This window comes from Pseudophryne corroboree, chromosome 5 (genome assembly GCF_028390025.1).
Source record: "Pseudophryne corroboree isolate aPseCor3 chromosome 5, aPseCor3.hap2, whole genome shotgun sequence".
In the NCBI taxonomy this organism is placed as follows: domain Eukaryota; kingdom Metazoa; phylum Chordata; class Amphibia; order Anura; family Myobatrachidae; genus Pseudophryne; species Pseudophryne corroboree.
The window spans coordinates 328979855-329002790 of NC_086448.1; the positions used below are offsets into that span (position 1 = coordinate 328979855).

The following is a 22936-nucleotide window of genomic DNA, read 5'->3' on the forward strand; positions in this document are numbered from 1 at the left end:
CATCAAAACTATGATATCTGATATGTCATCTCAGCTCACTGCAAATGCCCATAAAATGCAAGAATTGCAGCAGGCTGTTGCAAATTTAGCTGCTAGGGCTGATGTTCCCCCCTCTCTGCCGCAGGTCCACAAAAACGTGCATTACCTGCGTTACTATCGGACACTGATGAGGATATACAGGAGGATGGGGACGATGTGGACCCCGTAAGTGGGGACTCCACTCCTACACAGGGTATTGAATCCCTCATTCTGTCAATACGGGTTTTATTAAAACTCCCTCTAGAGGACACTGCAACACAGCAGTCATTTTTCTTCACACAAAACAAACTGTGTGTCACCTTCCCTGCTTCTAAAAAATTAGATGACTTATTTAAGTTGGCCTGGTAAAATCCAGATAAGGAATATCAGGTGTCAAAACGGTGTTTGTATACTTTCCCTTTTGCCCCTGAAGGCAGAAAATTCTGAGATTGGTCGCCAAAACCCCTATTCTCCCACATTTTATCTTAATTTGAAACAGCATATTACCAATGCTGAAACTTTATGGGACGACTGATGCCCTATTATTCATAAGGGAGTGTTTTTTTGACAAACTTAGACTATTATTTTTGGGTTTTTTCCCTCACAAGTGGCGCTATACTTCCATAGTCCATGCACTGAGGCGGGCGCCCAATATCCCTTATGGACTACGAGAAAAGGATTTACCGGTAGGTATTAAAATCCTATTTTCTCTAGCATCCATAAGGGATATTGGGGGAAACTAGTACGATGAGGACGTCCCAAAGCTTCCAGAACAGGCGGGAACGTACGGAGACTGTACTGGATTTTTCTGTTAAACACAATGCATCCTACAGGCTTTAACGAGAGATATGAGATTGCTCCATTTCGATTAAGGTTCTTTTTTCAATTTTTAATCCTATCACTCCCATCACACCGCTTATGTATAATTCACTTATTTATTAATATGTAGCTCAATAAAATATGTCTATATGGAATGATACCGGACTGCTTATTGAGTTTCAAGCCATCAGATACAGTCATACCACACTGACTCCACGTCCAAACCCGTCTGATCTTGGAAGCTAAGCAGTGTTGGGATTTATTAGTACCAAGAGGGAGACCACTTGGTAAGAGTAAATATTGTAAAAACAGGCATAAAACGTCGCAATGTTAGAACGTTGTTCACATATGTATATACACACAGGTACGTAGTTATGTGGGAGAGCTAGTGCACACATAGCTATATGCACATATACCTTATTCACTAAAAAGCACTTTATACATATATAAAATATATAAAAAATATGTTTTTCACATTCACTAACTCGCTCTCTTTCTTTTCTTCTTAATTTTATATAGCCAATTTGATTACTATTAGATCACTGGAATCACACTACTATTATATAATTTTCAAGCCTAAGCACCACCTTATATGTGTATATAACATCCACACACTTTAGATTATTTTATATATATTTTTTCTTTCTTTAGTTTTATCCTCCATATATTTCTAGTGTTTATCTTTAAACTTTGTCTATACAGAGGGAATAGACTACCCTCTGATATAATACACAAAATGGAAAGCTGCTCAATCAGATTGTAATGTCACTCAGGTGCTAAAAGGGGAGGGGTAATTCTGTGTAGGAAAAAAACTGTGTTCCCTAATGCACACCAAGTGAAAAATATTACTACATAATAATAGTCAGATAATACGGAGATCTTAGTTGCGTATATCTGCAGATATAGGGTTAAGCCCCCAGGCCGATCGACAAGGCTTCTCCGTCACTGGGGGTCCCTAATACTAGGTATGGGCCTGGGGTGCAGGACCCCACGATGTCGGCACAGGTCGGCCACCCCAGGTCAGCACACAGGTGAGAATTAATAGGGGTTAATAAGAAGCACAGAAGTGCTATGTAAGTGGTGTGATTAAAATAATATATACAAAGTGATAGGGAAAATAATAAGTGTTAATAAAGTGTTAGGGTGTGCCAGAACTGAAGCAGCCCAGCCATACCGACACAGGGGCCACCGCACCCCACACCCACCCCATAAATAATTACAAATATATCTGGGTTAAATTCCCAGTGTAAGGCCACATGGTAATGGCACCTACAGCATCTGAGAGCCAGCTTACCTGGGGATACCCCTGGCTTCCCCTATGGCACTTCTGGAGTCAGCAATCCCTCCTAATGCTGACCCATTTATGCCTCTCTATATACAATACACAAAATGGAACTATTATTATGTAGTAATATTTTTCACTTGGTGTGCATTAGGGAACACAGTTTTTTTCCTACACAGAATTACCCCTCCCCTTTTAGCACCTGAGTGACATTACAATCTGATTGAGCAGCTTTCCATTTTGTGTATTGTATATAGAGAGGCATAAATGGGTCAGCATTAGGAGGGATTGCTGACTCCAGAAGTGCCATAGGGGAAGCCAGGGGTATCCCCAGGTAAGCTGGCTCTCAGATGCTGTAGGTGCCATTACCATGTGGCCTTACACTGGGAATTTAACCCAGATATATTTGTAATTATTTATGGGGTGGGTGTGGGGTGCGGTGGCCCCTGTGTCGGTATGGCTGGGCTGCTTCAGGTCGGCACACCCTAACACTTTAATAACACTTATTATTTTCCCTATCACTTTGTATATATTATTTTAATCACACCACTTACATAGCACTTCTGTGCTTCTTATTAACCCCTATTAATTCTCACCTGTGTGCTGACCTGGGGTGGCCAACCTGTGCCGACATCGTGGGGTCCTGCACCCCAGGCCCATACCTAGTATTAGGGACCCCCAGTGACGGAAAAGCCTTGTCGATCGGCCTGGGGGATTAACCCTATATCTGCAGATATACGCAACTAAGATCTCCGTATTATCTGACTATTATTATGTATTAATATTTTTCACTTGGTGTGCATTAGGGAACACAGTTTTTTTCCTACCCTCTGATATAATCAAGTGTGTTTTATAAACAAAAAGAAAAATTTCTGTTTTGCTCTATCATAGTAAAATTTGCCTTGTAATCACAATGGCTGCACTTATATGAATGAATATTAAATGCACTTTCTTTTATTTATTATTTTTTATGAGCTGTGCCTGTAAACAAACTATCCAGAACGTGTGTCTGCAATTGTGGACTCCGTGAAAATGGCCGCCAGCAGCATAAACTACTGAGTGGGTGCATTCATGAGCAAGCCCAGCATGAGCCCCTGATGCAGCAGAATGACCACATGACGCCGCAGACGCCAGCACCGGAAGTGTGGCATGTGAATGGGACGCTGTGGACGGAAGTGTGGCAGACCGCACTCTATACAGTTATCTCTATGCCCGTGAAACCGGAAGTGGGGTGGAAGTGTGGCAGAAGTGCCCGCAATTAATGAAATTAATCTAATTTACTCTCTATTGTGTACTATTTCTCTTACGTCCTAGAGGATGCTGGGGTCCATATTAGTACCATGGGGTATAGACGGGTCCACCAGGAGCCATTGGCACTTTAAGAGTTTAATAGTGTGGGCTGGATCCTCCCTCTATGCACCTCCTACCAGACTCAGTTTAGAAAATGTGCCCGGAGGAGCCGGTCTCAGCTAGGGGAGCTCTACTGAGTTCTCTTGGTAAAAGAGTTTTATTTCTTTCTTTCAGGATTTTTTGTTTTACAGGGAGGCTGTTAGCGACAGCCTCCTTGCAGCGGGGGACTGGGGGGGGGGGGAGCAGTGTCCACCCCGCAGGGTCCTGAGCCACTGCTCCCGCTGACTGGACGTTAGCTCCGGGGGGCCCGATCGCGCCCCGCCACAGGGGAACAATCGCCCCAGCAGCCGACCGCCACCCCCCCTGATGCTGAACATGGCGAGTTAGTCACTATCCCCCCTTGCAATCGGGGGAGACAGTGTGAAGAGGGCGGCTATTAGGGCGGGAGCACGGCCTTGACCGTGCTCCTGGGTGGCTCAGTGTACCTTGGTGCGGCTCTGGGGGGAGCGTCCTGGGCCTGCTCCAGACCCCACACTGGTCATCTCCTGACGGGGTCTGCGGATCCGGGTCAGCCACTGTTCCTCCAGGCCAGTATAATCTCTTTTCAGAGCGGGAAGCTGGCGCCATTGAAGGGGGCGGAGTTTCTCCTCAGAGTGGACCCAGCAGCGTTCAGCGCCATTTTTCCTGCCTGTTCTCACTGCCAAGTGGATCCAGGTCCCTCCAGAGCAATCTCCAGCTATCTGTACGGTACCAAGGGAGTTGTAGAAGGGGGGGGGGGGGGGGGGGGGGGAGCTGTATACAGACTGTGTATTAAGGGACACAGTCAGCGCTAGTTAGGGACTCCCTATACCATTAATAGCGCTGTGTTTTTGGTTGGCTTCAATCTCTGTGTCTCTCTGCCGTTCTTTGGGGGGGAAACTCTGCCTTCATAATACCGTGTGTGTGTGTGTGTGTGTGTGTGTGTGTGTGTGTGTGTGTGTGTGTGTGTGTGTGTGGTAACATGTCTAGGGACAATGTATCATATGCTGCAGAGGATTTATCCTCACAAGAGAACTTCATTCCATGTAATCAGGATTGCACCGTTTTAGCGCAGATCCCTGCTAGAGATCCAGAATGGTTAGTCTCTCTGAGGGGGACTATTTCCCAGATTTCTGATATAGTTGCTAGGACTGAGCACGCCACTCAGGTCCTCCAGTTCTCTATGGTTGTTTGGTGTGATACTGCCTCCTCGGGGTCCCCTGCGAGTCATTCTCAGAAACGTGCACTTGCAATGTTGCAGGATGACACGGACACCGACTCTGCAGACGATGACGGGGATGTGTTGAGGGGAACGGCATCACTTGCCAAGGGGGTACAGCTGATGATTGCAGCTGTTAGAGATGTTTTGCACATTTCGGACACAGCTCCGGATCAGGTGGAGGAGGCCTTCTTTACAGAAAACAAGAAGCCCCCCCTCACCTTCCCAGCATCCAAAGAATTAAACACTATCTTTGAAAAGGCGTGGGAAACTCCGGAAAAGAAATTTCAGATCCCTAAGAGGGTTTTGGTTGCTTTTCCCTTCCCAGAGGAAGATAGGAAAAAATGGGAGTCCCCGCCGTTGGTCGAGGCCTCTGTATCTAGGCTGTCCAAACAGGTGGTGCTGCCGGTACCAGGATCTACCGCGTTGAAAGACCCGGTGAATCGCAAGGTGGATGCTACGTTAAAATCCATGTACACGGCTTCTGGGGCTATATTAAGGCCTACTATAGCCTGTGCTTGGATTGCAAAAGCTATTGCCAGGTGGTCTATCACTATGCAGGAAGAATCGGCTACGCTGGATAAAGATGACGTTGATATGTTTTTACGCCATATTCAGGATTCTGCAGGGTTCCTAGTGGATTAGATAAAGGACCTGGGCTCCATGGCTGCGGGGATCTCCCCAGTGTACGACTCGGCTCGCAGGGGTCTCTGGCTGCGCCAATGGTCTGCAAATGCGGAATCCAGGAAGAGCGTGGAGGGCCTACCCTACACGGGTCAGGCTCTCTTTGGGGAGGCGCTGGATGCATGGATTGCCACGGCTACTGCAGGTAAGTCTACTTTTCTCCCCTCAGCTGCACTGGCTACAAAGAAGCCTTTTACACCAGCTGCGTCACAGTCCTTTCGGCACGCGAGGCAAAGAAAAAACAAGCCTTCGAACGGCTTCTTCAGAGGTGGTCGTGCAAAAGGAAAGAAACCTGCTCCCGCAGGTTCCCAGGCCCAGAGGCCCGCCTCTGATGCACTAAGCCCTCCGCATGACGGTGGACGGCTGGGCCTGGAGAACGGTCAGGTGGGGGCGTGACTCCGACAGTTCAGCCACATCTGGGTGTCGTCTGGTCTGGACCCCTGGGTCCTGGATATAGTGTTCCGGGGGGTGCAGACTGGAGTTTCAAGGTCCCTCGCCTCACCGTTTCTTCAAGTCAGGCTTACCAGCTCTGCTGGCGGACAAAGCGATTCTTCTGAAGGCCATCAGAAAATTGGTGGTGTCAGAAGTCGTCATTGCGGTTCCGCCTCAGCAGTGGAACAAGGGTTATTATTCAATATGTCTCTGGACATCAAGGATGCTTACCTCCACATCCCCATTTGGTCACCGCATCAGGCATACCTCAGGTTTGCGCTGTTGGACGACCACTATCAGTTCCAGGCGCTGCCGTTTGGCCTCTCCATAGCACCAAGGATTTTCACCAAGGTGATGGCGGAGATGATGGTTCTTCTCCGCAAGCAAGGGGTGAACATAATTCCTTATCTGGACGATCTCCTGATCAAGGCGTCATCCAGGGGAGAGGTTATTGCGATCCATCGCGCTCACGACACAGCTGCTCAGGAAGCACGGTTGGATCCTGAACCTTCCAAAGTCTCATCTGGAGCCGACGCGGAGGCTGTCTTTCCTGGGAATGATCCTCGACACGGAGGTGCAGAGGGTGTTTCTCCCGGTGGAGAAGGCAGTGGTGATTCAAAGAATGGTCCAGGAGGTCTTACGGCCTACCCGGGTGTCGGTTCATCAATGCATCCGCCTTCTGGGGAAGATGATTGCTGCCTACGAGGCTCTGCAGTACGGCAGGTTTCACGCTTGTCCATTTCAACTGGACCTCTTGGACCAGTGGTCGGGCTCTCACCTACACATGCACAAGAGGATACGCCTGTCTCCGAAAGCCAGGATTTCACTCCTTTGGTGGCTACAACTTCCACACCTTCTGGAAGGCCGAAGGTTCGGAATTCAGAACTGGATCCTCTTAACCACAGATGCAAGTCTAAGAGGTTGGGGAGCAGTCTCTCTGGGGGGAAACCTTTCAAGGAAAGTGGTTGTTTCAAGAATCCCTTCTCCCGATAAAAATCCTGGAGCTAAGGGCCGTGTACAACGCCCTCCTGCAAGCAGCACATCTGCTACAAGATCGGGCTATTCAGGTACAGTCGGACAACGTGACCACTGTGGCATACATAAACCGACAAGGCGGAACGAAGAGGAGGGCTGCAATGTCAGTGGTGTCAAAAATCCTTCTCTGGGCAGAAAGGCACGCTGTAGCGATGTCAGCAATCTTCATTCCGGGAGTAGACAACTGGGAAGCAGACTTCCTCAGCAGACACGAGCTCCAACCAGGGGAGTGGTGCCTCCATCCGGAGGTGTTCGAGGAAGTAACCGCTTGGTGGGGGGTTCCTCACATAGACATGATGGCCTCGTGCCTCAACAAGAAGCTGGGGAGGTACTGTTCCAGGTCGAGAGACCCTCAGGCAGTGGCGGTGGATGCACTGGCAACACCGTGTGTGTTTCCGTCAGTGTATGTGTTCCCTCCACTTCCTCTGATCCCAAGGGTTCTTCAGCTGGTAAGAAGAACAGGGTTTCTGGCAATACTCATTGCTCCGGACTGGCCGCGAAGGGCTTGGTATGCGGATCTGCTGGATCTTCTTCTGGAAGATCCAAGGCCCTTACCTCTTCGGGAGGATCTGCTGCTGCAGGGGCCGTTCACCTATCAAGACTTACCAAGGCTACGTTTGACGGCTTGGCGGTTGAACGCCAGATCTTAGCTCGGAAAAGTATCCCGAGAGAGGTTATTCATACCATTATTCAGGCTAGGAAGGGGGTAACGTCTAAACATTTACCACCGTATTTGGAAAAAATATGTTTCCTGGTGTGAATCCAGAAAATTTCCTGCTGTGAATTTTCAACTCGGACGTTTTCTCCTTTTCCTGCAAGTAGGAGTGCATATTGGCCTGAGATTGGGCTCCTTTAAGGTCTAAATCTCTGCCTTGTCAATCTTCTTTCAAAAGCACTTGGCTGTCCTTCCTGAGGTTCAGACATTTTTGAAAGGGGTTCTGCACATCTAACCTCCTTTTGTGGCACCAACAGCACCCTGGGATCTAGATGTGGTGTTGCAGTTCCTACAATCAGCTTGGTTTGAGCCTCTACTTGTGACTGACATCAAGTTTCTCATGTGGAAGGTAGACACTTTGTTGGCCTTGGCTTCTGCTCGACGTGTGTCGGAATTGGGGGCTTTATCTTGTAAAAGCCCTTATCTGATCTTTCATGAAGACAGGGCGGAACTTAGGACTTGTCCGCAGTTCCTGCCTAAGGTTGTATCGGCTTTTCATATCAACCAGCCTATTCTGGTGCCAGTGGCTACTGACTCCTCAATTGCTTCAAAGGCCTTGAATGTTGTGAGGGCTTTGAAGGTCTATGTGCAGAGGACAGCTCGTCATAGGAAAACTGACACTCTGTTTGTCCTCCGTGATCCCAAGAAAATTGGGTGTCCTGATTCGAAGCAGTCGATTTCACGCTGGATCAGGTTCACTATCCAGCATGCCTATTCTACGGCAGGATTGCCGTGTCCGAAATCGGTTAAGGCCCACTCTACTCGTAAAGTGGGTTCTTCTTGGGCGGCTGCCCGGGGTGTCTCGGCACTACAGCTTTGCCGAGCTGCTACTTGGTCTGGTTCGAACACATTTGCCAGGTTTTACAAGTTCGACACTTTGGCCTCTGATGACCTCAAGTTTGGTCAAGCGGTCTTGCAGGAGCCTCTGCGCTCTCCCTCCCATTCTGGGAGCTTTGGTACATCCCCATGGTACTAATATGGACCCCAGTGTCCTCTAGGACGTAAGAGAAAATAGGCTTTTAATTACCTGAAACGGTAAAGCCTTTTCTCATAGTCCGTAGAGGATGCTGGGCGCCCGCCCAGCGCTGCGTTTTCCTGCTTTGGTTTTATAGTTCAGTTCTACCTGGTTCCTAGGTAAGTTTTGCATTGTTTACTGTTTCAGCTGTTGCTGTGTTTTTCCGGCTTGTTAGCCGGGTTTGTATGTTGTTTGAGCTGGTATGAATCTCGCCACTATCTGTGTATTTCCTTCTCTCGAAGTATGTCGTCTCCTCGGGCACAGTTTTCTAGACTGATTCTGGTAGGAGGGGCATAGAGGGAGGAGCCAGACCACACTATTAAACTCTTAAAGTGCCAATGGCTCCTGGTGGACCCGTCTATACCCCATGGTACTAATATGGTCCAGCATCCTCTATGGACTATGAGAAAAGGATTTACCGTTTCATGTAATTAAAATCCTATTTTATTCTCGTTTTTTTTAATTATACAATATACGGCCTCTCCCCTCCATCATTGTTTATCTAAAAATTAGTCACTAAATTTAGTAAACTGTTAATTAACAGGAAGTTATGTCACAATTAGAAACCTCAATAATAGCAGGTATAAAAGTCAGTCCTGCTCACTTGACCATTACCACTTGATGAAGTCAGACTGACGAAATGCGTTGGTCATTCCTGTATGACCCTCCATACTAAGATAAGCCATTTTTATACAATAAATGTATTTTACTTCCTTTTTATCCTTTCTACATGCTTCTAAAAATTGTTTTTAAAAAACTTTTTATAGAAAACGTATCCATTTTCCTCGGTCCTTTTAGTATACAATTTTTATATATATAACTCCACTTCATTTTTTATGATATATGCATTTATGTTTTGAAGATGTCTTTTTAAAAAAAAATTTTATATGTATCTTGGCAATAAAGTTATTGCAAAAAAACTTTTGCTACGTCCCTCCATTTAATTATACTATAGTCTTCTAAGTATAATTTTAAAACACCGTTGGTCGCCAGAACCCCTATTCTCCCACATTTTATCTTGTTCTATAGTTACCTGTTCAGCTGTTGCTGCTGTTGTTACCAGCCGTTGCTGGTTGTTGTATGTTAGTGGTGTGCTGGTGGGTAAATCTCACCACCCTTTCTGTTCTCATGTTCCTTCTATCATATATGTTCTTTCTCCTTCGGGCACATTTTTTACCTATCACTGCCTGTTTGAGGGGGCATAGAGCTGAGGAGCCAACACACTCAGTGAAGAAAATTTAAAGTGCACTGGCTCCTTTGGACCCCATCTATACCCATCGTACTAGTTTCACCCAATATCCTTTATGGACTACAAGAAAAGGATTTACCGGTAGGTACTAAAATCCTATTTTCACAGGGGCACTGACGGGATACGGTCTGAAGATCGACACTGTCTAGGTCGACCACTATAGGTCGACAGGTGAAAAGGTCGACATATGTTTTTCACCTTTTTTTGAACTTTTTCATACTTAACGATCCACGTGGACTAAGATTGGAACGGTAATCTGCCCGAAGCATGGTGAGCGAAGCGAGCCATGCGAGGGGACACGGTGCACTAATTTGGCTTCCCGGTCACTGTACGCAGAAAATGACACCAAAAAATAAAATAAAAAACTCATGTTAACCTTTCGACCTAGCACATGTCGACCTAGAAACCCTGTTGACCTTCCAACCCTGTCGACCTAGTGACTGTCGACCTATAGTGGTCGACCTAAACACTGTTGATTTGATGATCCACATCCGGCACTGACATGATGTGAGGAGGGGAATGGAGGCAGCAGGAAGCCACAGACTGAGAGTTGTATAATGGGAAGAGCAGGGTCCCGTGGGAGACCAAAAAGGGGTCCGACCACTACACAAAGTGCATCAGGGAAGCAAGATATGCCTATATACTAGATCTCCAACCAACGTAAATTAACGAACAACTATCATTCTAATTTACCATCCTCATCCTGTAGCAAAGCATGGGTATTCAGCTATCTACAATCTATACTGTGTGTTTAATATTTACATTTATTTTTGTTAACAGACATTCTTAAAATCCCGGACAACGCCGGGTACACCAGCTAGTATTATAATATACAGATGTGTCCTCATTCATCTTTGCTACAGTCCTGCCAAACAGTCCGTTTTGGCATGCTAAGTCGCATGAGAATCTTCTAGCATTGGGCGTCTTCTAGCATTTTTGCTTCTCTTTTGCCGAAAATGTATCTTAGTCACGTCGACCTGTGGTTAGTATGCACAAGGAGACTTTGCTGAGTAATTTGATATGACACCTGTATACAGTATCTCTGTGCAACTGAGTCTGAATCTATATTTGAAGTGCTGCAATGTAGCAGCTGCAGTTTTTCCAATATAAGTTCTGTTCTGCTCCGTATACAGTCTCCATCACACACAATATACAAACTAATAATCGGAGTTTACACGTGTGGCCTAGTCACGTTGCGAATAAGAATCATTTTCTGCAAAAAAGATATCCGAAATTAGCAGAGTTGCATGGGATCTGGCGGCTAACTCGCACCTGGTATCTTGCACTGCATGGTTTATTGAGGCTAGTTGTACGAGGACGCATCTGTAGTATAATCTCACGGAAGGACTTTATTAGGCGACAAGATAGTCGAATGTATGTCATTGTGTCGATATCCCTCCAGTATCTTCAAGACAGATTGTTGTGAAAACTTTATTTCGAACATTCGGGGTGCTGTGCCGTCTAGAAATCTATTTTTGTAGTCCATGATATTTTGATCAATTGCATTTGCAGTATATAATTATTATAAGCATTTTTTACATTTGTATTTTTTATTTTTATTTTTGCAGATGGGAATATTATACAAGTGGAGAGGTAAATACAATTCAGTTAAAAATGTGTTATTTCATTATTTAAATTGAAAACAATATCTGGTTTGTTTTTATGAAGTGTATTTTTATATGCCCTTAATGTAAAGAAAACTTAACACATTAAATAAAAAATAAAATAACAGTCTTCCTCTCCAAACAATCCTGTCCCCTTTTATTACTCGCCCTTTGGCATTAGGGTTGTTCTCTTTTAGTGCATTTAAATCCATAAGTATAGTTTTCTGTTGTATTGACTGAGTGAATGTAATATTGTATGTGATTGTTGAATGTGTTTTTCTGTATAAATAAACACCAACATCCCCACCCTCCATCTTCTGCATCATTACATAGTGTTTCAATACACACCATGCCACATACAGTCATTGTTTTTGCCAGTATACAGTACATATAATTAAGTGCTTGAATAAAATTATAAACTGTGATTAAAGGCAGTGACAATAGAAAATATTACCAGATATATTTTATAATGTATATTTTGGTCTGTTATTCTTAACCTTTAGTATTTCTAAATGACAAAGATTACATGTTGACTTGATTGTTGCGGTAATGTATGTAGGAGTGGTGTTAATAATAATTAACATTAAAACATTAACAAACTACAGCTGGCATCTCATAATCACAGGGAAGAATTAAAAATGTTGCAGTACTGAAAAGGATTATATAAAAAAAATGCTATACGTTTTGTCACCATACACACGAAGCAGCTGTTTTACCAAGTCCAAGAAAATGTTGATTTGAGTAAAAAAATAAAATATGAGGCCTTCTGCCTTGTGGAAGTGACTTGATAAACTGCAGCCAAGACCGTAACTGATGCAGTGTAGTATGAGAATGATTTTTATCTAGATCTCGCCATCCAGTAGGAACTTCTGTAATTTAAGATATAGTGAAACGTGCTAATTGATTTTCAATTTGGGGTGCTGTATAATAATATTAATGTGAGGAAACTAATAACTGATCTTGCAGGTGAACTTGGTGCATATATCAAATTGTATTTTGCTTTAATGCTGGACAAATTTTCAGGGAAACTATACTCTATGCAGTTACATTTTTCCGCTGGTAATGTTAGCATTAAATACCAAGCCACTGATCAGTTTTATTTACAGTATCACAGGGGGTGGTATGAGTGTCTGGTTTGCGTGTGGACTTGGGGTGGGTTGATTTGATTCCATCTTGCTCTAGGTTAGCGGGTCCCCTGTGCAGTTTGGCGGCAGGTCACACGGCGGTCACGAGCCATGAGCTGCGGTGCCGGCCTTGGGCTATACTGGCTCAACGGGCTTATGCTCCACAGTGCTCACTGTCATTAAGCTTTGTGTGTACTGTTTATGCTAATGCAGCCAGTATAAGCATTAGTGGGACGGCACGCCATTACAGGGGCGGGGCTTCCCAGAGAGTGGAACCAGAGGCGGGAAGGCACCATTTCCTGCTGCTGCGGATCATCAAGACTGCATGCACGCTGCTCCTCCACAGACCCAGGCTTTTACAGACTCTGTACTGGTACCAGGGGGTCATAGCAGGGGGAGAGCATATCAGCGGTAGCGCCGCTGCACATCTATAAGGTGATACACATTTTCACACACTGTGTTCTGTGTGCTGGTCTCCGTTTCTCTGTGTCACCCCAGGGGCTCTCTAGGGTCTGTGTGGAGGTGTTTTTTCAGTGAGTTGCGCTGTATTACAGTTGTGTACAATATGCCTGTTGACATGGTTATGTGTGCTGCTTGTAACTCTACCGCTTCTTCTGCAGGGTCCCTCATGTGTGAACAGTGCTCCTAATCTCCACAGAGACACAGTTCACAGGCACCTGACTGGCTAGATACAATGTGAATGCAGAATTAGCTGCAGCTAAGAAGGAGAGACAGGTGTTAAAACAGTCTATTGATTGTATGGTCAAAGCAGCAGATACCAGAAAGGCTTCTCAGCCCCTCTGTTGGATTCACATAAACGCTCAATGCCACAGGTGCTCCAGTCTGATTCTGATCAGCCTGATGTGGATGAGGATGATATGGATGAGGACAGCTCTCTGTCCCCCGAGATGGAGGTTCCCATTTATGCTGTGAGAGGTTCTTCACATACTAGATCAGGAAGCAGAACCAGATGAGGAGTTGTATTTTAATGTTAGACCCAAGACCTCAGCCACTTTTCCTGTGTCTAAGGAATTAAACTCCCTGGCCAGGAAGGCATGGGTAAACCCTGACAAGAAATGTAAAACTCAACAGAGGTTTTTATCTACCTTTCCCCTCCCAGCTGAGGACAGAAAGGTATAGGAAAACCCCCCCATCAGTCGATACGTCTGTGTCCAGGCTGTCTAAGAAATTGGTACTGCCGGTGCCAGGGTGGCTATATCCCTTAAAGACCCTGCTGACCGTAAAATTGAGACCATTTTCAAGGCAGTATATACGGCAGTGGGCGTAGCTCAGCTCCCCACGATAGTTTGTGGTTGGATTTCTAGGGCAGTAGTCAAGTGGTCCGATAATATTATTAATGGATTAGACAGTCTGCCCCAAGGTGAGGTCATTACTCTGCTGCAACACATACAGGATGCTACGGATTTTATGAGCGAGGCTATAAAGGAATTGTGGAAGACAAATGGCCGCACTACTGCTATGGCAGTTTCGGCACACAGAGCTCTGTGGTTAAGTCAATGGTCAGCGGACGCTGATTCCAAAAAGGGTGTAGAAAATCTTCCCTTTACAGGTGATGGCTTGTTTGGGGACGAGTTAAATAAATGGATCTCCCAGGCAGCGGCGGGTAAGTCTACCTATCTGCCGTCGGCAGTGCCACCTGCTAGGTGTTCTTACACAGGACCCTCCTTGCAGTCCTTTTGTGTGGCAAGGTTCGGAGGCAGGAGCCGAGGGGTCTCCACCACTCCGAGAGTATCTCGTGGTAAGTCCAGTAAACCTGCAACTGCTGCATCCCTGGACCAGACCACCGTATCCCCTGCTGCTAAGCCTTCCGCGTGACGGTTGGCCTCAGCAGCAAGGCGACTTCAGGTAAGGGCTCACCTTCAACACTTTGACCACGTATGGGCGAAGTCCTGCCGGGATCCTTGGGTGAGGGACCTCGTTTCCCAGGGATACCGGCTGGAATTTCAAGCACTTCCTCCTCACAGATTTTTCAAATCGGGCTTACCAGTTTTGCCCGCAACAAGTTACCTTGCAAGAGGCTGTTCAGAAACTTTTGCAGACAGGGGTGATGGTTCCAGTGCCTCCTTCGTTACACAACAGGGGTTTTTACTCCAGTCTTTTTGTCATTCCAAAACCAGACGGTTTGGTGCGACCAATCTTGAACCTGAAGTCTTTAAACCCGTATCTGTCGGTGTTCAAATTCAAGATGGAATACCTGCAGGCAGTGGTGTCCGGTCTGGAGGAGAGGGAATTCCTGGTATATCTAGATGTTAAGGATGCTTACCTACTGTCGAAGTCAAAAATATTACATAGAAAGAACATAGACTCCACACATATAAGTCGCTATACTTGGAAATACGCGCAGCGAGCACAGCAATATATGGTAACACACGCATTTACACGAACATGCCACAGAGATGGATTTGACACTTATTTCATACAGTACATAATTATAATATCAAGCGCCAGACATCATAATGATTTAAAATTATATGAAGGAGTAATGTCATGTATGTGTATTATGGGAACAAAGCCAGATACACCTGTCATATTTGGTATTAAAGCAAGCAGATTAATGTGTAGATTCATTTGATACTTGTTATTAAGTTGTAGGACATTGCAACAAATAGTTATGATTAAATGTATGAAAGCTAAAATCACTTTTATTAGAACAATAGACATTTACAGAAACAGGTAGTGGACAGGAAGCTCAGGCCAGCACCTTTTGATGTTTTCAAGGCTGAACCTGTTTAGCATACGAACAGACTAGTGACTTATCATGAATGAGAAAGTTCCCTTCCCCAAAACTAGATAAAACATTACAGAGACACACAGTTCCCAGTTGCTGTTTTTTCCCAGACAATGATGGTGGTGCTTCTAGTCTGGTTCCTGTATTTATTTGCAGAGAGAGAGAGAGAGATAAGATGCATTGAGGGAATGGTATGGTATGCTGGCCTGTAACTGTATGTATTAACTGCTTACTGTATGAGTTGTAACCATGTAACTATAGGTATACTGTACATTGTAATATATTGAATCCATATCCTTTTAATAACAAATATATACATCAATGAGCTTTGGAACTCAGATAATGTGTGGGTGTATTGTTTTCTCTTATGGGATGCAGTGTTTTGCTATGTATAGCGCACATTCATGGCACATGGTAATAAGAGGTGCAGGTGTTTACAATATATATTAGAGCGGGCATTTTAAATATTTGTTAGAAACAATTTGGTATTCACAGATGGGGGCTCGTCCGGGATCTCAAGGTCTTAATGATGCACTGTACATTACAAACGCGGCTGTGATCGACCGTCTCCGATGGACGCATTGCGACGCTGATGAATAACATCTACGTGTATTGTTGTGTTATCAGTAAGCCAATGATATGAAGTTTCAAGGGACAATGTGTTTCTTATAATATTTAAGATGCTAAAATGTATTTTTATTGTTGCAAAACAAAGTTCAAATAAGTCATATTGTGTTTGATTCAGATTGGATTGTTTATCTGTTAAGTAGATTTAAAAGTACATTTAAAAGTTGCTGCATAGCCTTGATATCGTTTTTTTTTTTTTAAACTCAGGCCTAAAATAACTTCTGGTGCTTGTATAATGTGTGATTTCTTTGTGACAAAGGAAGCCGCAATGTCTGTCCTCCATTTTGGACTAACCACATGGCCTGTCCACCATCTTGTGTAAACCTCATGGATGTGGAAGGGGGAGGAGCAGTGGCCATTTTAGGAAGGTCATTTTCTAAATAGCTGATTTTCTGCTCAGAACAATCAGTTTCCTTTGTCACATCAAGCACCATTTATGAGTTACCAATGCATTTATTTAACCCATGCCATAGTCAATTACAAATAGTTTCAAGTGGGCCTAGTGACAGCAAATGGTGAGATAAATGCTTGGCTTGGTGTAAGAAAATGCACACAGATAGAAAAAGGAAAGAAAGGGTTTAGGTTTTTTTTTTTCTTTTTCCTTCCAAGACTTGTAGAATCTGCTTACTAGGGAGGATAGCCATTGAAATGCAAATTAACCTGTGTAACTGCTTTTTTTTAGCAGTGAAAAGCAAATAGCTTTGATATACAAATAAGAGGTAAGGTGTCTCATAGGAGACTAGTGAATGGTACATATATATAATATTATAATTATGAGTATATTTATATCAGTGTATGTTCTGCAAGATAGCTATCCAATCTGAATCATATCATTTAAATTATAGATTATTGCAGTCATTATAGATCTGTGTGAAACCGGATACATTTGTTGCTATATAGGTAAATTTGAAATAACAGTATTTAAGGAAGTAAGTGTAAAGACACAAACGCAGTTCTGGCATGGTTGTTAAGAAAAAACTGGGTGTTGTGTTAAGTGAGCGATTATAGTTAGTATTGCTCACATTTATAGAGACTGTGTGGTTTTTTGAATTGCGTACGCACATTGGTACACGTGGTACGGAACGTGAGGACAGCGTACAAAAACGTGCACGTGGCGCAAGGCCGCACACGGGGCATAGAGGTACGCACGGTTGCGTAATTACGCAAGTTTGCGTAGGGTTGTGTGCGCATAATAAAACCACACAATCGTTCGTTTAGTTAAAAGGTGGGACAGTAGCCATGCTACAATAGCACAAAACTACCCGGTTTCTAAAGCAGATTAGTATAAAACTTTTGTTTAAACTGTATTGCCTCTGGGGGTAAAGCTGCCAATCAGAACGAGTGAAAATTTTCTGTACAGAAAAACAAAGTGTATTTGAGTGAGCGAACATAGGAGTGAGTGGATTTGAACCCCGGAATTCGGGATCCCGTCGTGTGGTACACCAAGCAAGTGGAGGCGTGGCGGCGTGAGGCAGCTGACTCACGTTCGTATAGATTGAAATATGCATATCGTGAAGAGATTTGCAGATGAGCGTAATAGGGAATTGGGCATTGTGTAGTATTGAAGTAAAAAGGTTTTTTGTTGCGCTCCGACTGAAGGGTCGCAGTTTGTACATCGACCTGTGGTTGTACGGCAGATAGGTAACAAGTACCTATACGCTGTGCGATTGGACCGCGCGTTTGTGGGTGCGATATATAGCGCTTCTTGATACCCCTTTATGAGCTTTTGCGTAAAATTGCGGTATCAGCGCTGTGTAGAGCATACGCAAGCGTGATTTGTGTATAAAAAGTGTATAGGGAGTTTTCGCTGGTCTCTTTCAGGAAAATCTCCAGCGGTGGATATTTGCTGGAAAAGGAAAGTCACTCCTAACACTTTCAGTAAATAGAAACCAATAGGGCCTCACTGGGTACGCGGTGGTCACTATTGGAGTGAGTCGTGGCACTCAGCGGAGAAGGAGTGGGTGAAAGCGCTCTAAGAACTTTCACCGTCTATCCGTGTTGTGCATTGGGGATTGCGTAAAAGGAAAAAGTCCACGATGGCATCCAATTGCACAGTGGACGTATGGTAGCTAGGGTTCAGGTTGAAGAGCCGCGGCCCAAGGGGTCAGCGAGGTTTGTTATGTGTGGAAAATATGGTCCACAGGTCCACACACTGAAGACTTTTTGTCTGAATGGGTACGTATGACTGTCAAAGATAGGGTACCATTCCCTAAGGTGGGCAGCTTTGAACCAGAGGTATTGCAGAACTTAAGGATAAGGATATGTCTGATAAAATCCCGAAAACAAAGGGTCAGACATTCAAATTGTTTAAACCTGTGGCAGCAAGAGGGGTTGGTGAGTTTGATCCTAAGGTATTGCAGGTGGTATGTCTAACCAAAGTCATATAAGACAAGAACGGAAATATAAGAACTGTTTGAACTTGTAGCAACAATAAACAAGTAGGAAGAAAAAAAGAGAATGCAAGTACACCGCCATATGTAGATGTGGAAGCAGTTACGGCCAGCATACAAACTATAGAAAATAATAAAAATATGAAAAATATGACTGTAACCTATATATGTACTAATGAATGTTGAAGTTTTATTTAGGAGGATAAGGTGACCTGATTGTTTTCAGCCATTTCTCATGTACCCAGAGGAGTATCCAACCGGTAAAAGAAGAGCAGTAGCCTGTGGGGGAAGTGGCTGAGACCAGTGGAACAGGTAAGTATGGTATCATTCGTGTACATATATAGTAAAACCCCAAAATTAAAAAAATTAAAAAATCAAGAAAGTAACGTCAGAAATGGAGAAAAACCTGTCTGCACATTAGTATTTGCCAGTAGGAAAGCGGACAGAGGCAAGGTAACCCCCGGGTATTTCTTTCAGTTACCATATAAGAAGTATTCATTCCTAGTAATGCCCCTAGTCAAGATGAGCTCAGAAATGTTTGTTGGACCATGTACAGACCCTTAATATGGGATGAGAAGGATTGAATGAATACTTCGCATGACTTAGAAGCTTGTTAAACTTTTTTTTTTTTTGTCTTTTGCAGTAATAGAAAACTCTCCATCTGGATAAGATCACTGGTAAACACTAATTCAGCAAATGGGAGGTGGCTGTCTCTGTGCTAATGGACGGGCTCCATAAGGCATTGAGGGCAGGGTGCAGACTTCTTTGCAAAATTGGAAAGGGGTCACAGTAACTAATCTTAGAGAGTGTGCTTTTGAACATCACAAGAATAGTGCTAGGCGCAGAGAACAACAGGTGGAGAGGTTGAGGACGGTAAGTATACTAGCACATACAGGAAAGACCCATCAGTCCAAACCCCAGATCCCTAATGGTCAATAATATGTTACACTTGTAGGAAGGAAGGGCATTTTGCCAGAGATTGTAGGAGTAGTAGAACACATAGTCAATATAGACCCCCTAGACAGAAAACACAAAGCCACATTATTAAACACATAGACGGGACCAAGGGGCATATAGTAAGGAATCACGAGCCATATAGAAAACACAGATTCAGGCAATGGGAGTAACAGGAACGGTGCAACAATACCCTTTGAGTAGACCTGCAGAGATTACGATAGGGCCCTTGTAAACCAAACATTCTTTTCTGCTGGCTGCATCGGCTCCGACTAATCTACTCGGCAGAGACTTATTGTGTAAAATGCGGTGTGTCATATATTGTACTCCTGAGGGTGTCTTCTTGGATATACCTGAGAACCATGCTCAAGAAGTACAAGATATACTAGACACCCCTCAAAGGCTAATGTCGCATTCTACTGTTCCAGATGCATGTCCAGCACAGGTAGAGGAAGTTATCTCACAGATACCGGGTTCCCTATGAATTTAGGATGGACAGGACACTGGATTGGTGGCTGGGATAGTCCCAATAGCAATACGATAAACACAGAATTTTTGTTAAGGGGAGTAGACCAAGTAGAGAATCACTTCCCCGTAGTGCCCAATCCAGTTGTCAAAATTTTATAAAATCTTCTCCACCTCTACAAACTCATCTGTCACCAACCTCTATTCTGTTTCTCTACAGTTTCCTCTTCATCTTTTGCGTTCACACAGGGTGGTACAATACATGGACCCAAGTACAGTTCAAATTTCACTTGCCTAGGTCCTTCAGAGTTCTGCCCAAACCCAGTATATCTCAACAGCACGATAACACCAGTTTCTCTAACGTCCTAAGTGGATGCTGGGGACTTCGTCAGGACCATGGGGTTTAGCGGCTCCGCAGGAGACAGGGCACAATAATAAAAGCTTTAGGATCAGGTGGTGTGCACTGGCTCCTCCCCCTATGACCCTCCTCCAAGCCTCAGTTAGATTTTTGTGCCCGGCCGAGAAGGGTGCAATCTAGGTGGCTCTCCTGAGCTGCTTAGAATAAAAGTTTAAGTTAGGTTTTTTTCTTTCAGTGAGACCTGCTGGCAACAGGCTCACTGCTACGAGGGACTTAGGGGAGAGAAGTAAACTCACCTGCGTGCAGGATGGATTTGCTTCTTAGGCTACTGGACACCATTAGCTCCAGAGGGAGTCGGAACACAGGTCTCACCCTGGGGTTCGTCCCGGAGCCGTGCCGCCGACCCCCCTTGCAGATGCCGAAGTTGAAGAGTTCCAGAGGTCCAGAAACAGGCGGCAGAAGACTTTCAGTCTTCATAAGGTAGCGCACAGCACTGCAGCTGTGCGCCATTGTTGTCAGCACACTTCACCAACAGTCACCAACTGTCACTGAGGGTGCAGGGCGCTGGGGGGGGCGCCCTGGGCAGCAATGTATAATACCTTTTTATGGCTAAAATACATCACATATAGCCCTTGAGGCTATATGGATGTATTTAACCCCTGCCAGATCTCACAAACTCCGGGAGAAGAGCCCGCCGAAAAGGGGGCGGGGCCTATTCTCCTCAGCACACGGCGCCATTTTCCTGCTCAGCTCTGCTGTGAGGAAGGCTCCCAGGCTCTCCCCTGCACTGCACTACAGAAACAGGGTTAAAACAGAAAGGGGGGGCACTTATTTGGCGATATGATTACATATATAAAAATGCTATAAGGGAAAACACTTGTATAAGGGGTTGTCCCTGTATAATTATAGCGTTTTTGGTGTGTGCTGGCAAACTCTCCCTCTGTCTCCCCAAAGGGCTAGTGGGGTCCTGTCCTCTATCAGAGCATTCCCTGTGTGTGTGCTGTGTGTCGGTACGTGTGTGTCGACATGTAGGAGGACGATGTTGGTGAGGAGGAGGAGCAAATTGCCTGTATTGGTGATGTCACTCTCTAGGGAGTCGACACCGGAATGGATGGCTTATTTAGGAATTACGTGATAATGTCAACACGATGCAAGGTCGGTTGACGACATGAGACGGCCGGCAAACAAATTAGTACCTGTCCAGGCGTCTCAGACACCGTCAGGGGCTTGTAAAAACGCCCATTTACCTCAGTTGGTCGACACAGACACGGACACTGACTTCAGTGTCGACGGTGAAGAAACAAACGTATTTTCCTTTAGGGCCACAAGTTACATGTTAAGGGCAATGAAGGAGGTGTTATATATTTCTGATACTACAAGTACCACAAATAAGGGTATTATGTAGGGTGGGAATAATCTACTTGTAGTTTTTCCTGAATCAGATAAATTAAAGTGTGTGATGATACGTGGGTTTCCTCCGATAGAAAATTATTGGAGGTATACCCTTTCCCGCCAAAAGTGAGGGCGAGTTGGGAAACACACCTTAGGGTGGATAAGGCGCTCACACGCTTATAAAAACAAGTGGCGTTACCGTCTCCAGATACGGCCGCCCTCAAGGAGCCAGCTGATAGGAAGCTGAAAAATATCCTAAAAAGTATATACACACATACTGGTGTTATACTACGACCAGCAATCGCCTCAGCCTGGATGTGCAGCGCTGGGGGGGCTTGGTCGGATTTCCTGACTGAAAATATTGATACCCTTGACAGGAACAATATTTTATTGACTATAGAGCATTTTAAGGATGCATTTCTATATATGCGAGATGCGCAGAGGGATATTTGCATTCTGGCATCAAGAGTAGAGGTGATGTCCATATCTGCCAGACGATGTTTATAGACACGACAGTGGTCAGGTGATGCAGATTCCAGACGGCACATGGAAGTATTGCCGTATAAAGGGGCGGTCCATCGGACCTGGTGGCCATGGCAACAGCTGGAAAATCCACTTTTGTTACCCCAAGTCACATCTCAGCAGAAAAGGACACAGTCTTTTCAGTCTCAGTCCTTTCGTACCCATAAAGGCAGGCGGGCAAAAGGCCAGTCATATCTGCCCAGGGTTAGAGGAAAGGGAAGAAGACTGCAGCAGGCAGCCCATTCCCAGGAACAGAAGTCCTCCACAGCTTCTGCCAAGTCCGCAGCATGACGCTGGGGCCATACAAGCGGACTCAGGTGCGGTGGGGGGTCATCTCAAGAGTTTCAGCACGCAGTGGGCTCACTCGCAAGTGGACTCCTGGATCCTACACGTAGTATCCCAGGTGTACATTGGAAATTCGAGACGTCTTCCCCTCACAAGTTCCTGAAGTCTGCTTTACCAACGTCTCCCTCCGACAGGGAGGCAGTATTGGGAAAAAATTCACAGGCTGTATTCCCAGCAGGTGATAATCAAAGTACCCCTCCTACAACAAGGGAAGGGGTATTATTCCACACTATATTGTGGTACTGAAGCCAAACGGCTCGGTGAGATCTAAAAGATTTGAACAATTACATACAAGGGTTCAAATCAAGATGGAGTCACTCAGAGCAGTGATAGCGAACCAGGACGATATGGTGTCACTGGATATCAGGGACGCTTACCTACATGTCCAAATTTTGCCCTTCTCACCAAGGGTATCTCAGGTTCGTGGTACAGAACTGTCACTATCAGTTCAGACGCTGCCGTTTGGATTGTCCACGGCACCCCGGGTCTTTACCATGGTAATGGCCGAAATGATGATTCTTCCTAAAAGAAATATGGACGCTTTCCTGATAAGGGCAAGGTCCAGAGAAC

The 22936-nt window shown here is 44.9% G+C and overlaps 1 protein-coding gene across 2 annotated transcripts in view; it reads left to right on the forward strand.

Moving 5' to 3' along the window:
- DPY19L1 (dpy-19 like C-mannosyltransferase 1) overlaps positions 1–22936 on the forward strand; it is a 595286-nt gene that overhangs the window by 440216 nt on the left and 132134 nt on the right. For both annotated transcript variants that reach the window (XM_063922533.1, XM_063922534.1), the window contains one exon: positions 11405–11429. In XM_063922533.1, coding sequence (XP_063778603.1) covers positions 11405–11429 — 25 coding nt within the window. The remainder of the gene's footprint in view (positions 1–11404; positions 11430–22936) is intronic.